Source organism: Halichondria panicea, chromosome 4 (assembly GCF_963675165.1).
Source record: "Halichondria panicea chromosome 4, odHalPani1.1, whole genome shotgun sequence".
Lineage (NCBI taxonomy): Eukaryota > Metazoa > Porifera > Demospongiae > Suberitida > Halichondriidae > Halichondria > Halichondria panicea.
Window position 1 is genome coordinate 1,437,022 of NC_087380.1, and position 13,492 is coordinate 1,450,513.

The window sequence follows — 13,492 nt, forward strand, 5'->3', positions numbered from 1 at the left end:
ATAAGAAATGAAATTCCTATTGGTGTAAGGTCACCCGTTAGATAATGAACTTCTGTCCTTCCAGTTAATATTGTGCTTGTGTTGTTCATTATTTTTTGCTGTAGCTGTAGAACAGGTAGTACTTCAGAACTAGAGTCTTCACAATATCTGTGGTTGATGACGCTGTGACAATAAATGTTCACCAGTATTTATAGGCTAGTACGAAGACACCTGCATGTGTGAACTATATCGTTATTCATGTGTTCCCAGAAGTTGGTGATTGGCAGATCAATTGAATGCCATGAATTTTTGACATTATAATAATTATAAGCATCCAGATCACTGAATCATTAACTACCGTAGTGCTATAAATAAAAATGTATGCGTGATACCTAGAAAAGTACGCAACTGTACGTCAAAAATGTTGTATAAACTGTGAAATCTGAATGTGAATGGATCACCACTGACATTATTCATGGCCTTTCCTACATTTATAGACGGTGGTTGAGATTGTATTACAATTGCTATTGCTGGCGCCTTGTATCTCAAGTGCTTGTGCGGCCGTTAACGTTTTCATAGCCTTAAAATTGGCCAAACGCCATATAATTATTTCTAACCACTATTGTATGGCTTTACCCCCAGATGACCCCAGTAGTGCAACATCAGAGGTGGTGTTGAAGCTCCTCCAGACAGTGCTGGGTTACTCTCTAGCCCTCAACAAGACCAGGTCCACTCTCCCCCACAAGGAGGGCAAGTACTGGCAGGGACTCATCAACAAAACCTACACCATCACTGACAAGGTACGCTATTAGCAAGCAATTGATGGAGTTGGCAGTTATTGTAATGAATAATTATATATACCACTCCTTAGGAAGTACTGGCAATCTGCATACCTTAATGTTACTATTATAAACGGTTACTAATTATAGCGAATTAGCTAGTATTACACTAAATGTGCTAATAATATCATAAACATTTTAATGAAAATGTTCTTTTGAGAGTAAGACTTAAGCTAGCCCTTGTTTCATCTGACTCCCAAACTTTACATTCAACCTTAAAACTCACACTTATACATCTTTTGACAAATAATTATTATGCTAATGAATTTGCTGCAAATCCGCCAAAATTAGTACCCTAAAAACAGTGAAAAGGGTAAAATTACTACCGGTCTAATAGAATACGTGCACTGGTATCACTCAATTGTAATTTCCCTCAATTGTAATTTCCCTATGCCCTTCCCACCGCCCTAAAATATTCTCCACATGCATGCAGGTGATATCTCTGTTGTCTCCGCAAGCCTTAAGCATACACATTTTCTTCATCCACTTATAATGCTATATGAAGTTTTGATGTCTGTATGTGTACAGTGATTGACTAGAAGCCATTTATAGGAAAAAACCCTAAAAGTGACTTGTGGTTCACTGCATTGACATTTTCAACATAGAATGGTTTGCAATGGAATGTAAGGCATGCATAACAAATTTGGTGTTGTAAAATTGAGCAGGGGAAAGGAGTTGAATCCTTTTGAAGCAAAACCATTGTTTAAATCAATTAGTGAGGCGTTAAGTGTATTCATGAAAATTGAATCCATACAAAATGTAGGCCCACCTCTTAGTTGACCTGCATAGTTGAATAGTGGCCTTAGTAATTCATTACTGAGTTATTATGTCTGATTGTAAAACAACATTTTGGCAGTTTATGCTGAATTGCACTATCCCTTGACAACCTCAGGGAAAAATGTACTATAAAAAACTACCATTTCTTTGTAAAAACCTCGTCAATTGCACATTATTTTTCCTAAAATGTATTGAAAACATGGATACCATTCATCTGATAACATTATTACCATGGTTACTATCTTCCAAATATGACTAAGTTACATTACCAATAGTTTTGAAAATGCTGCCTCCAATACCAAGTTGTAGAAGCAACATTGGTATCAAAAGAATGCTCTTAGTGAGATCTACTGGATATTTGGTGTGAACTCATCTATTATAGCAACTTTATTGAAAAAAACTGCGTATGATTTGAATGCCTACTGTATAAAATACGTGATAGCAGCCCTAAATATCCACCCTTGTTTCTATTACACTGTATAGTAAGAGCTTTCTTTTGATACTAATACAATGAAAGTGATTATTGGAGGCAGCGTTCTTTGAATAGCAAGTTAACGTACACAACAAGGCAGTAACCATGGTAACGATGTTATAATCCCTGATCCATTTTACGTATATAATGAATCCCGAATCTGAAAGGTACACAATGAAACCATTAATTACACAATTACAATGAATAGATTGCAATGCACCCTCATTTATGGCCTATAATTATTTGTGAAACGGCCTTAACCCCAACATGCATGTGCTGGACTAAACGCAGTGCTATGGTGAGTACACTCACATACCGTAATAGCGGGAAATTTTCACTGTTTGGCTCCAGAGCCCTCAGCAGAAATGTTGGTGGGTTCTATATTCGCGGTTCAATGCTAGGAAACCACACCCACCAATAGCTGTGCATGTGAAATACCGGTGTGAAGTTTTGATTAAGTCAACCACAACATAAACAGAAACATAATTATGATATACTATACGTGTGCATGTACTGGTTGTGGTTGTGGTCAAGATCAAATAAAATGTTTGTGGTATGCAGCTAACACCAGTGTCTTCCCACTACACTAACACTATGGTATTGAAAATCCGAGAGGGAGCAGCTAAACAAACAATGAGCTTATAAGTTTAGTAACATTGTACTATCATAAAATGATCCAGATGTCATTCAGAAATTCACAGAGCTGTGACAATGCACATAGTCATCAACTTTTGAAAGTCCCCTCCCAATACACGCAGTGCCACGTATAGATCAGTCACAGCAAGCTGTACAGAGACTATATAATACATAATTGCTAACTCTATCTATAACAAGTTCTGAAGGTGTCCCAACTATACAGCAAAATGAGTAGCAGAACGAATGGAACACCGGAGATTACATACGTACTTTGGGACATTGTACCAATAATACTTTCTTTCGTTATAGGTATCATAATAGCTGTGATACTTGGAATTTCGGCAGCATACTCAAAATGGGGCAGGATTCGTGGAAACTCTCTCATTTATTGGCTGTATGGAGGTCACCACATTGTCGAAGTGAGTGGAGAGGAGTTAACCATTGATAATAATACAGTTGGCACAACGCCCGGACTAAAATGCCTACGTTCTGTTTTGGTAATAAATGCCGCAACACTTGCAACACTTCTGACCATGATCTTCTTTGATACTTTCGTGATAAAGTCTTATCTTGGCTGTTTAGAAACTATCGACTGCTATATCAAAAATAATGATTTCTACAAACATCCCCTCAACTGTTCATATCCTCTTAATCAAGAGCAGGAAATGATATGCTACGAGTTCAATTTTGATTTCTTTCAATCATTCGCAGACACGGGAGGTATTCTAGTTGCGGTGACTCTTGGAGTAGTTCTCATGACAAAGATGTGGATCTGCTGTGGTGAACGCAAGTGCATTAGAGATAGAACATATCCTGGGTGTGCGTTGTGTGGCTGGAAATGTCTTTTCGTAGTGATTGTACTTGGAATCACAGGTGGACTACTTGTGCTTATACACATAGCTACTCATCATAGAAGGCTTACAGATTTCAGACTTGTAGGCCATATACTCCAGCACGTAGCAGTGATCATTTCATTCGTCATTACAATATTTACCCCATGGTACAAGTTGGTAGACCCAGGGGTAGACGAAGAATCTGGCATGATACAAGACGGCAAAATACAACCCGTACAACCACAAAAGCAGGAAAAAGAGACATCGTCACTACTTAGTAAAAGTAAAAAGTGACTTGTATATATACGTGCCTTATAAACTTACCATATAGTAACAGTTAATTAATTGACCTAGAAATATTTGTCTTTTGTACTGTATATATATATATGTGCATGTAAATGTTGTACATACGTGTCTTAAAGTAGTTAAAGCAAAGTCATATAATTATAATAAAACTGAACTGTCTATACACCCAATATAATTATTGTACACACGAAAAAATGCACACATATAACAGCACTGTCAATCATCCATATACAACCTACTGGTTGTAACAATTATCGGGTCAGGTTGCACATTTTTTGTTTTTTGTACAAAATTATGATAGCTATGTGCACAGTTTGCAAATTTCTAAGGTTGGAGCTAGTTTCTCATCTTACATACGTGATATCAGTAATGCAGGGATGTATGTGCCCACACTGGTTGGTATACGTATAGTGGTTGATACTAACCATCTCTATATAGACAAAATAACCACCTCTTAGACTTATATAGTGTAGCTGGAGTCTTAGAGAAGTATGGTCCTTGGTGTTAGGATCCATGCAAAATTAACAAAAAGCAAAAAAGCCTCCCGAGACAACAAAACCAAGTCACAATCTAGCTTTCTACTTTAGTGACCCTTTTCCATTGTTCCTGCATGGTATGGGATCACTTCAGCTGTAAATACGTAATAGTCCTATCTCGTAGTCTCGCGGGCCATACTTTAAAAATTGATACTACGTAGTATACTTTTATACGACAACCAAGCATCACTTTTTTCAGGTGTTGCATGCATGAGAATAAGCTTATGCGCATATGAAGGGTCCGACAATAATAGTTATGCAAGTTAGTCATGTACCGGGGTATAATATATTAGTTGTGCTACAAAACAAGTGAAAGTAAAAAGGTTGATAATAAAAACATAATTATGTTCTAGGTGTCCCTTGACAACCTCAGGGATTTGTAAAAACCTCGTCAATTGCACATTATTTTTCCTAAAATGTATTGAAAACATGAATACCATTCATCTGATAACATTATTACCATGGTTACTATCTTCCAAATATGACTAAGTTACCTTACCAATAGTTTTGAAAATGCTGCCTCCAATACCAAGTTGTAGAAAGCAACATTGGTATCAAAAGAATGCTCTTAGTGAGATCTACTGGATATTTGGTGTGAACTTATCTATTATAGCAACTTTATTGAAAAAAAATGCGTATGATTTGAATGCCTACTGTATAAAATACGTGATAGCAGCCCTAAATCCACCCTTGTTTCTATTACACTGTATAGTAAGAGCTTTCTTTTGATACTAATACCATGAAAGTGATTATTGGAGGCAGCGTTCTTTGATTAAAGTAAATAGCAAGTTAACGTACGCAACAAGGCAGTAACCATGGTAACGATGTTATAATCCCTGATCCATTTTACGTATATAATGAATCCCGAATCTGAAAGGTACACAATGAAACCATTAATTACACAATTACAATGAATAGATTGCAATGCACCCTCATTTATGGCCTATAATTATTTGTGAAACGGCCTTAACCCCAACATGCATGTGCTGGACTAAACGCAGTGCTATGGTGAGTACACTCACATACCGTAATAGCGGGAAATTTTCACTGTTTGGCTCCAGAGCCCTCAGCAGAAATGTTTGTGGGTTCTATATTCGCGGTTCAATGCTAGGAAACCACACCCACCAATAGCTGTGCATGTGAAATACCGGTGTGAAGTTTTGATTAAGTCAACCACAACATAAACAGAAACATAATTATGATATACTATACGTGTGCATGTACTGGTTGTGGTTGTGGTCATGGTGGTATGCAGCTAACACCAGTGTCTTCCCACTACACTAACACTATGGTATTGAAAATCCGAGAGAGAGCAGCTATAAACAAACAATGAGCTTATAAATTTAGTAACATTGTACTATCATAAAATGATCCAGATGTCATTCAGAAATTCACAGAGCTGTGACAATGCACATAGTCATCAACTTTTGAAAGTCCCCTCCCAATACATGCAGTGCCACGTATAGATCAGTCACAGCAAGCTGTACAGAGACTATATAATACATAATTGCTAACTCTATCTATAACAAGTTCTGAAGGTGTCCCAACTATATACAGCAAAATGAGTAGCAGAATGAATGGAACACCGGAGATTACATACGTACTTTGGGACATTGTACCAATAATACTTTCTTTCGGTATAGGTATCATAATAGCTGTGATACTTGGAATTTCGGCAGCGTGCTCAAAACGGGGCAGGATTCTTGGAAACTATCTCATTTATTGGCTGTATGGAGGTGACGTCGTCAAAGTGAATGGAGAAGACTTAACCATTGATGATATTGAAGTTAAAAAAACGCCCAGACTAAAGTGCCTGCATTCTGTTTTAGTAATAAATGCTGCAACACTTGCAACACTCCTCACCATGATATTCTGTGACACTTTCATAATAAAGTCTGATTTTGGGTGTTCAAAAACAATATTCTAGATAACAACTACAATGAACATCCCCTCAACTGTTCATATCCTCTTAATCAAGACAAAATAATTTGCTACGAGTTCAACTTCGAGTTCTTTTAAGCATTCGCGGACACGGGGGGTATTCTAGTTGTGGCAACCATTGCTGTAGTTCTCATGACAAAACTATGGATCCGCTGCGGTGAACGCGAGTGCATTAGCAATAGAAAATATCCTTGTTGTGCGTTGTGTAGCTGGAAACTTCTTTGTGTAGTGAGTGTACTTGGAATCACAGGTGGACTACTTGTGCCTATACACATGGCTACTCGTAGAAGGCTTACAGGTTTCAGACTTGTAGGCCATATACTCCAGCATGTATAGCGGTGATAATTTCATTCGTCATCACAATATTTACCCCATAGTACAAGTTGGTAGACAGACCTCCCCACCCCTGGTAGACGAAGGACAACACAGCGGAGGACTACGCGACCATGACACATCAGTAAATTAAAGCAGGAAAGTCGAGGCAAAGAAGAAGGGAGCCCATTACTTCATATACATGCAGTGACTTAATTGTACGTGTCTTATAAACTTACCATAGTAGCAGCTAATTAATTGACCTACAAATATTTGTCTGCAAATTATTTTGTACTACATGCATGTGCTTGTAAATGTTGAAATTAAACTTTTTACATACGTACGTGTCATAATGATTATTACACTGTACACAGTCATGTAAACTGAATTGTCCATACAATCATTGTCCCATCAACAGTAATAATTATGTACAATATCCCATGCACACACGTACCTTCTCCATGAATCCTTTGCCAGAGAGCAGTGCTATCATGAAACTCAGTGCAGTGGATCTGAACTGTCTCAGTTGCTTCTCAGTGTGGGCCGCTATATTGAACAGTGCAGCGAAGGCAGCTGGATGCACAGACACTGTCAACTATAGTACTATAATTCAAATAAATGTGCATGGTACAAAATTTATGTAAACTTTTACTATATATAGCTCCTGACACAACAGTATTGCCTGGGCACTAGAATTTTTGAAGGAATGCAGTAAGGGAGAAGTGCTGAATCAGCAGAGTAAGTCATCTGGATTCATCCACCAATGGAGGCAATAAAGGAATGCAAAAAGTAGAGTTATTGACAAACACATAATTAGCATTGCATACCTCCTCTCCTGTTTCTCTCCACACTGCCCACACCCACACTAGTGAGGAGGTGTGTGTGAGAACATCATGTACTGTCAGTGTGTTAATGATGATTGTGTCAGTTGTTGTGCTGTCAGAGCTGTCATAGACTGTAGAGATGATGAATGGTAAAGGTACCTCCCAGCTATAGCTGTGCCTCCTTCCTTGTGAACTTATAATAAACATCGAGAATGGACTCTTCATTTTGTACTGAATGTCATTCTTCAAATAAATTATATCAGAGTGTGACTCCACACAGTAATTAATTCCCAATTTACAAAATAATTATACAGCACACATGTACATGTGTCATTTTCCTAGCTACTCTAGAAGTACTGTTGTATTGGTTCTCCTAGTATCTGCTCAATGGTGGCCACCACCCTCTGAGTCAGCTGCTCCACCCCCTCACACTCGTCTGCACGGAAACAAGCATCACTATGAAACACACCTTCCAATAAAATGAACAAAACACCTCTATTGTTTTGGCAAGAATCAGCTATACAAATCGAACTGATGCTTGCATACTGAGAATTGTGAAGTATACTGTATTTATACAGTATTGTTGAATTACAAGTTGTCCATTAGCAATGGAATGAAGGCTCGCCAATTGACGAGCAATATTAAGCAGCCAAATAGAAAATCCTCTATATACAGTACATCTAATGTAGCAATCAATACAGAGAGCGTTGCCATGCACACAAGACCCTCACCTTCCATGCATTCTGCCAGGAAGGGGACAGTCTCGGGCAGTAGGACCATAAACTCCTCCCCCAAACTCAGGTACGTCTCCTGGAGCACCTTCAGAGCAGACAAACGAATCTGGGGAACAATAAAACAGTTAATTACATTAGCCAACGTAGCTAATTGGAATGCTACGTACATGTACATAACTGGTGAAACTGAGATCACTCACCTCTGATTTTGAGTGCTTTGTTTTGAGTAGCAATTGATAGTTGAGTGGTTTCCATAGCGAGTCTTTTCCAGCTGCCACTGCAAAGTGTGATAAGCAAGGCACCAAGTTAGTCTCCACTCTCTTGGAGTAGCACTCTGAGCCACCCATCGTGTTGGACACCTGTGTAGGGGAATGATCAGACATTGAGGTGTGGCTATATATCTGTGCTTTTTCGAAACTCATTAGACGGCTTTTCAGAGAGCCACAAAATGCATTTCAACTGTAAAAATGCAGAATCTTAAATATTATCAAGCTATAGCTGTCAAAACATTGGAAAAATCACCAAGGCTATTAGTGATTTTTCAGTCACTATACATATACGTATGTACCTGGTCCACAAGAGGTTGCATGAGAGTATCGAACCGCTCCTTGGTGAGGAAGCCACTCCCTCTATCGTAGGTGAAGCACTTGGTGAGGGTGTGCAGAATGTGGTCCAGCAGCTGACAACTCTTGGTGACGGGGGAGGCGCGGTCAAGTTCCAAATCCTCCATATCCTCATCAGGCGCATTGAACAGGGAGTCTGCACATGGGGATTGGTCATATATAGTAAATAACTTTCGGAGGAAAAGGGTTCGGTTCTCAAACTTTGCTAAAAGCGATTTGGATTTATAACCCTTTACCGGTCAAAATGTTGTAATTTTTACAACAACAATCTGGGAGGGAGCGTGCTATCAACTTGTGAATGCTGCATGATATTGGATTCTGTGGCAGATTGGATAGTATCATGAATGCGATTATCCTTTGATGTTCTGCTGAGCTGTTCAATTAGGACACTTAAAAAAAAAAAAAAAAAAAAAGGTTTAAAACAAGCTATACAGCATGTAGGACTGAGTAGTATCCATTGGTAGACCCTCTGGACTATCTTGGTAGCCATAGAATATTTTCGAAGAGGAAGCAGCAAGCCATTTGTGTACACAGGCACTTCACAAGTGGACACAAGCTCTACAATAGTCTACATGCTTGCTAAGCAGCTTAGTTGACCAGAGTGCAGCTTTTAAAGGCCACACATACTTCCATCGAGGCAGCAGCAAGGCATAAAATCGATGGTTAGTTTGTGCACAGCCATTGACCCACGCCCATCTCTACAAGCCATTAGCCACTTCATTTGGGGCGGAGATAACATCAAGCTAATTTGGTGGGTTGGGCTCAGATGCAAACTAAAGTGATGGAACTGTTCCAGATTTTCCAGATTGTGTGCGGCTGAACGGTAAAGGGATAAACACACAGTCACTAACTCCCTATCAGCTATTCACAGACTTCAGATTGTTCATTGACGAACAGCTCCTATATACCAAATATTCTTTAGCTACATGTACTAAGCACGTGCGCTCACCTTCTCTGTCGTCATGGAGAGCGGTCAGGAGGGTGGTGATGTTCTTGATTATGTGGCCAGCAAATAGCAGAAACAGATTCTTCAGCTTTCCAGCAATACTGTATATAGGACAACACATAACAACCATAACAGTGAAGCATTGATATACTGTAATACTGCAGGAATAGTACAGTGATAGAGGCCACCCTTGGCAGACCAACAATGGAACTAATAGCCGTTCAAAGATGCTCTATATAACGCTGGATCCCATTGTCCCACGTACTTATCTGCCAGATGGTAGAAGGTGATGAGCCTCTCTCTGGGAGCGCTGGTCTGGGTGGCCCAGTCCAAGAGCTGGATGAACATCGGTCTGAACAAAGCCTCAGATAGTTTGACCACCAACAAAGAGAAACCACGCACACACTCCGTCTCCACTGTCTCTATGGCAACCACCGGTAACTGGTCATCCTAAAACAAACAATTCAGAATAATTCCTTATCTACTACCGTATTACTAGAATATTTTGCTGGTGAAAAACCTTTGCAAATGAGCCACATCAGCAGAAAATTTGACCCTTTGCGATCTAGCTATTGTGTTCTGGCAAGGATCGTGTGTATTTACTAGTAATAATTTAGGTTTTGCGGATTTTATTCTTGCGAATTGATCAACCCTCGCAAAATTCGCAAATGTTTGATTCTCGCAAAACATTCAGTAATACGGTATGCTATTAAAAAATTGTAAAAGTTGCTCACTTGAGTTGCTCTGTAGTCGAGGGTAGCGGTAAAAACATTTAGGAGGACAGTGCTGTGACCTTTGACCTCGTCCTTGTTCATATGCTCGATTGTTGTACTGAGCATGCCCAGTAGTGCAACCACACTCTCCTATAGCATCAGGTGATGCACACGACATAACATAATTCATTAGCATTCCCAACGTTTACATGAAAAATGAGACAAAACAAATTCTCCTATATAATGATATTATAACATGGGCAGACTAACAGTACATGGCTGTATTATTGGTGACCATACTAGACAGGTTTCACTGTACACAGAAGCTTTAGAAGTCATTCCCCACAAACTGTACATTGAGCTAGTTCAAAACATCGCTATAGCTACCAATTCCTTCTATATAGAGGAGGTCACTAGCTCTTACTGGTTTCCCATGTTGCAGCACAGCTGGGTAGCACTTGAGGTAGGCAGGCAGTAACACTCGACTGGGCACACTCTTAGCAACACTTTGCCTAGAGCAATTGTGAAAGATTATATAGTGGTGGTACAACATGTATACTCAGCGCAAAATATTGACAGTTACATCACATAACTCTGACAACAGTTCGAAGTACTAAGAGTAAGACTGGAACCACGCCCCTTTCCTTTCCCATGGTCAAGAGATGATACACACATGACATTGTAGCTAGACTTGTATACCTCACTGCAGCGGACTCTTTGTTGAGGTCAGCGTTATCTCCACAGGTCAGAGAGGGATGGCATAACTATAGACACACGTAAAGAGTGAGAGTTAATGGTTTCATGGCCATGCACAGCTCACCTTGGTAACAATGTCGTTGATGTAAGAGCTGAGGAACTTTGGTAGTGCACTCACAATCATACCCAGTGCAGTAGCAGCACTCAACTGGAGGAGACCAGCACTGTACAGTGTGAGGGTGGTTGGTTCTGTAATACTATACCGACAGTAATGGAAGCTACATGTATATAGCTTACTTCAAGGCTGGCGGCTTATTATAGTGGAGGCGAGGGGGGAGGTTGGAGAGGGTACGTACATGTATCTTACAGAATGCAATAAATATCATTTGGTATACTGACAGCTTAAATGTTTAACAAGTATAAGCAGAAAGGGGAAAGAGAGAGGATAGTATATAACACACAACAGAATTAAGCTCCACTCAGGGGGAAGCTAATTTCAAGGATTACACTTACTTGTCATCTTGTGTCTTCCCGAGGGAGACCAGTATCAGTGGTAGTGCTGAGGGTAGTAGAGGGATTGAATGGGGGCCGAGAGAGGAGGTGGTCTCTCCCACTGCTAACAGGGCATTGGACTTCACCTCACGAGGAGTGGGCTGACTCAAGAGGGAAAGCAATGGTCGTGCAGTCTAGAGAGAGTGTGTGTGTGCATGGGTGGTGCAGTTAGTTTCCAAGCTTATAGGAAGAGTACAGAGCAATAAACATTTAGCTACTGTACATAATGCTATACAATCATCGGGCCATTTTTGCTTAGACTTACCTTGACAAAGTGCTCGTGGTGTTTGCTGGCTAATCTTCTAGTGAGAAGTTTGACACTGTACAGAGCTGTCTGCCTCGTCACTGAAGGGGTGTGGTCACTACATGCCACACCCACCAACACGTCCACTAGCTCAAGCATTGTGGGATCCTGCAGAGAGAGTACAGCTATGAATGGCAAATTGTACATTATATATGCATCGAAATAGCACACAATAATAATTATTGTTATACACATAATTATTTGGAATCTGCATATTCATTACGGTTAGTGGCGCCCAATAGCAAAGGTATGTATGCATGATATAATCGACAAGGTGAACCTTCTCACATTATCTACTTTTATTGTTAACCCTAAAGTCACACAATTAATGACTATCATTACAATGGCGCCATGTTAGCGAGGTTTGTAATAATTATGATAATGATTTAATGAGAATAGGAACCCAAATTAACCTGAAATCATGTAATTTATGAATATCATTATATAGTTGTGACGTGTTAGCGAAGGGTATGTAAGTGATAATCATTGACAAGATGACCGCCACCCACCCACTCACATGCTCGGCTGTGAATCTCATTTTGTTTTCTTCCAATCGCTTGTTGAGTATCTCCAATGCCTTCCTTTGTATGTCGCCAGTAGCAACTGTCTCCTCAGTAACCAACTGGGCTATAATGTCCAGGAAGGCTTGCGGAGACAACAGAGAAATCACCTAAGTAGGTGGTGGGGAGGGGGGGGGGAGTTATAAAAATAGGAGGGTAATTGGCAATTGCAAGTGAGTGATCCCAGTGTATTATGCATATTGCTAGTACTTCATAAGGAGTGTATGTGCATGGTATTGATCAGTTACTAATAGCGTACCTTGTCAGTGATGGTGTAGGTTTTGTTGATGAGTCCCTGCCAGTACTTTCCCTCCTTGTGGGGGAGAGTGGACCTGGTCTTGTTGAGGGCTAGAGAGTAACCCAACACTGTCTGGAGGAGCTTCAACACCACCTCTGCTGTGGCACTGGGGTCACACAAAGTCATCTGTGAGGATAAAGCCATAGTTAAGACATTTTAAAACAGTCAATAACACTCAGTGATCTGATGTTAAAATTCATTGCATTCAATTGATCTGCGATCAGGGAACACATGAATAACGATGTAGTTCACACAAGTGTCTCCATACTAGCCTATAAAATGACTGATTTATTGTCACAGCGTCAACAACTACAGTTATTGAAGAATCTATCTAAAGGTGCAACAGCTACGGCAAAAATGCGTAACCGAACATATCTGGAGATTGAATACTTTTATTGGGACGTTCTACCAATAGGAATATCGTTAATAGCAGGTATCATATGTCTACTGATACTTTGTTTCGTAAACAGCACATGTTTCCAGAACTTTGGAAACCGTCTCATTCCTTGGCTGTATGGAGGCAAACTTATTGAAGTGAACGGAGAAAATGATCAATTACAAAATGCAGTTAGAAACCGAAATTGTATAAAACGTGTATTGATGGTAAATGT

At 39.7% G+C, this 13,492-nt stretch overlaps 1 protein-coding gene across 2 annotated transcripts in view; it reads right to left on the minus strand.

Moving 5' to 3' along the window:
• Positions 1-7,691: 7,691 nt before the first annotated feature.
• Positions 7,692-13,492, minus strand: part of LOC135334955 (HEAT repeat-containing protein 1-like) — a 61,065-nt gene continuing 55,264 nt past the window's right edge. The window contains exons 26-39 of one of the 2 annotated variants that reach the window (XM_064530334.1): positions 12,843-13,007; positions 12,541-12,693; positions 11,985-12,131; positions 11,681-11,853; positions 11,292-11,391; positions 11,171-11,235; positions 10,896-10,983; positions 10,493-10,621; positions 10,024-10,208; positions 9,762-9,859; positions 8,758-8,948; positions 8,390-8,548; positions 8,187-8,295; positions 7,692-7,891 (exon numbers count right to left, since the gene is read on the minus strand). In XM_064530334.1, the coding sequence (XP_064386404.1) occupies positions 7,803-7,891; positions 8,187-8,295; positions 8,390-8,548; positions 8,758-8,948; positions 9,762-9,859; positions 10,024-10,208; positions 10,493-10,621; positions 10,896-10,983; positions 11,171-11,235; positions 11,292-11,391; positions 11,681-11,853; positions 11,985-12,131; positions 12,541-12,693; positions 12,843-13,007 (1,851 nt within the window). In that variant the 3' untranslated portion in view covers positions 7,692-7,802. Of the gene's footprint in view, positions 7,892-8,186; positions 8,296-8,389; positions 8,549-8,757; positions 8,949-9,761; positions 9,860-10,023; positions 10,209-10,492; positions 10,622-10,895; positions 10,984-11,170; positions 11,236-11,291; positions 11,392-11,680; positions 11,854-11,984; positions 12,132-12,540; positions 12,694-12,842; positions 13,008-13,492 lie in introns of those variants that run through there. The other variant, XR_010394405.1, reaches the window with a different exon arrangement.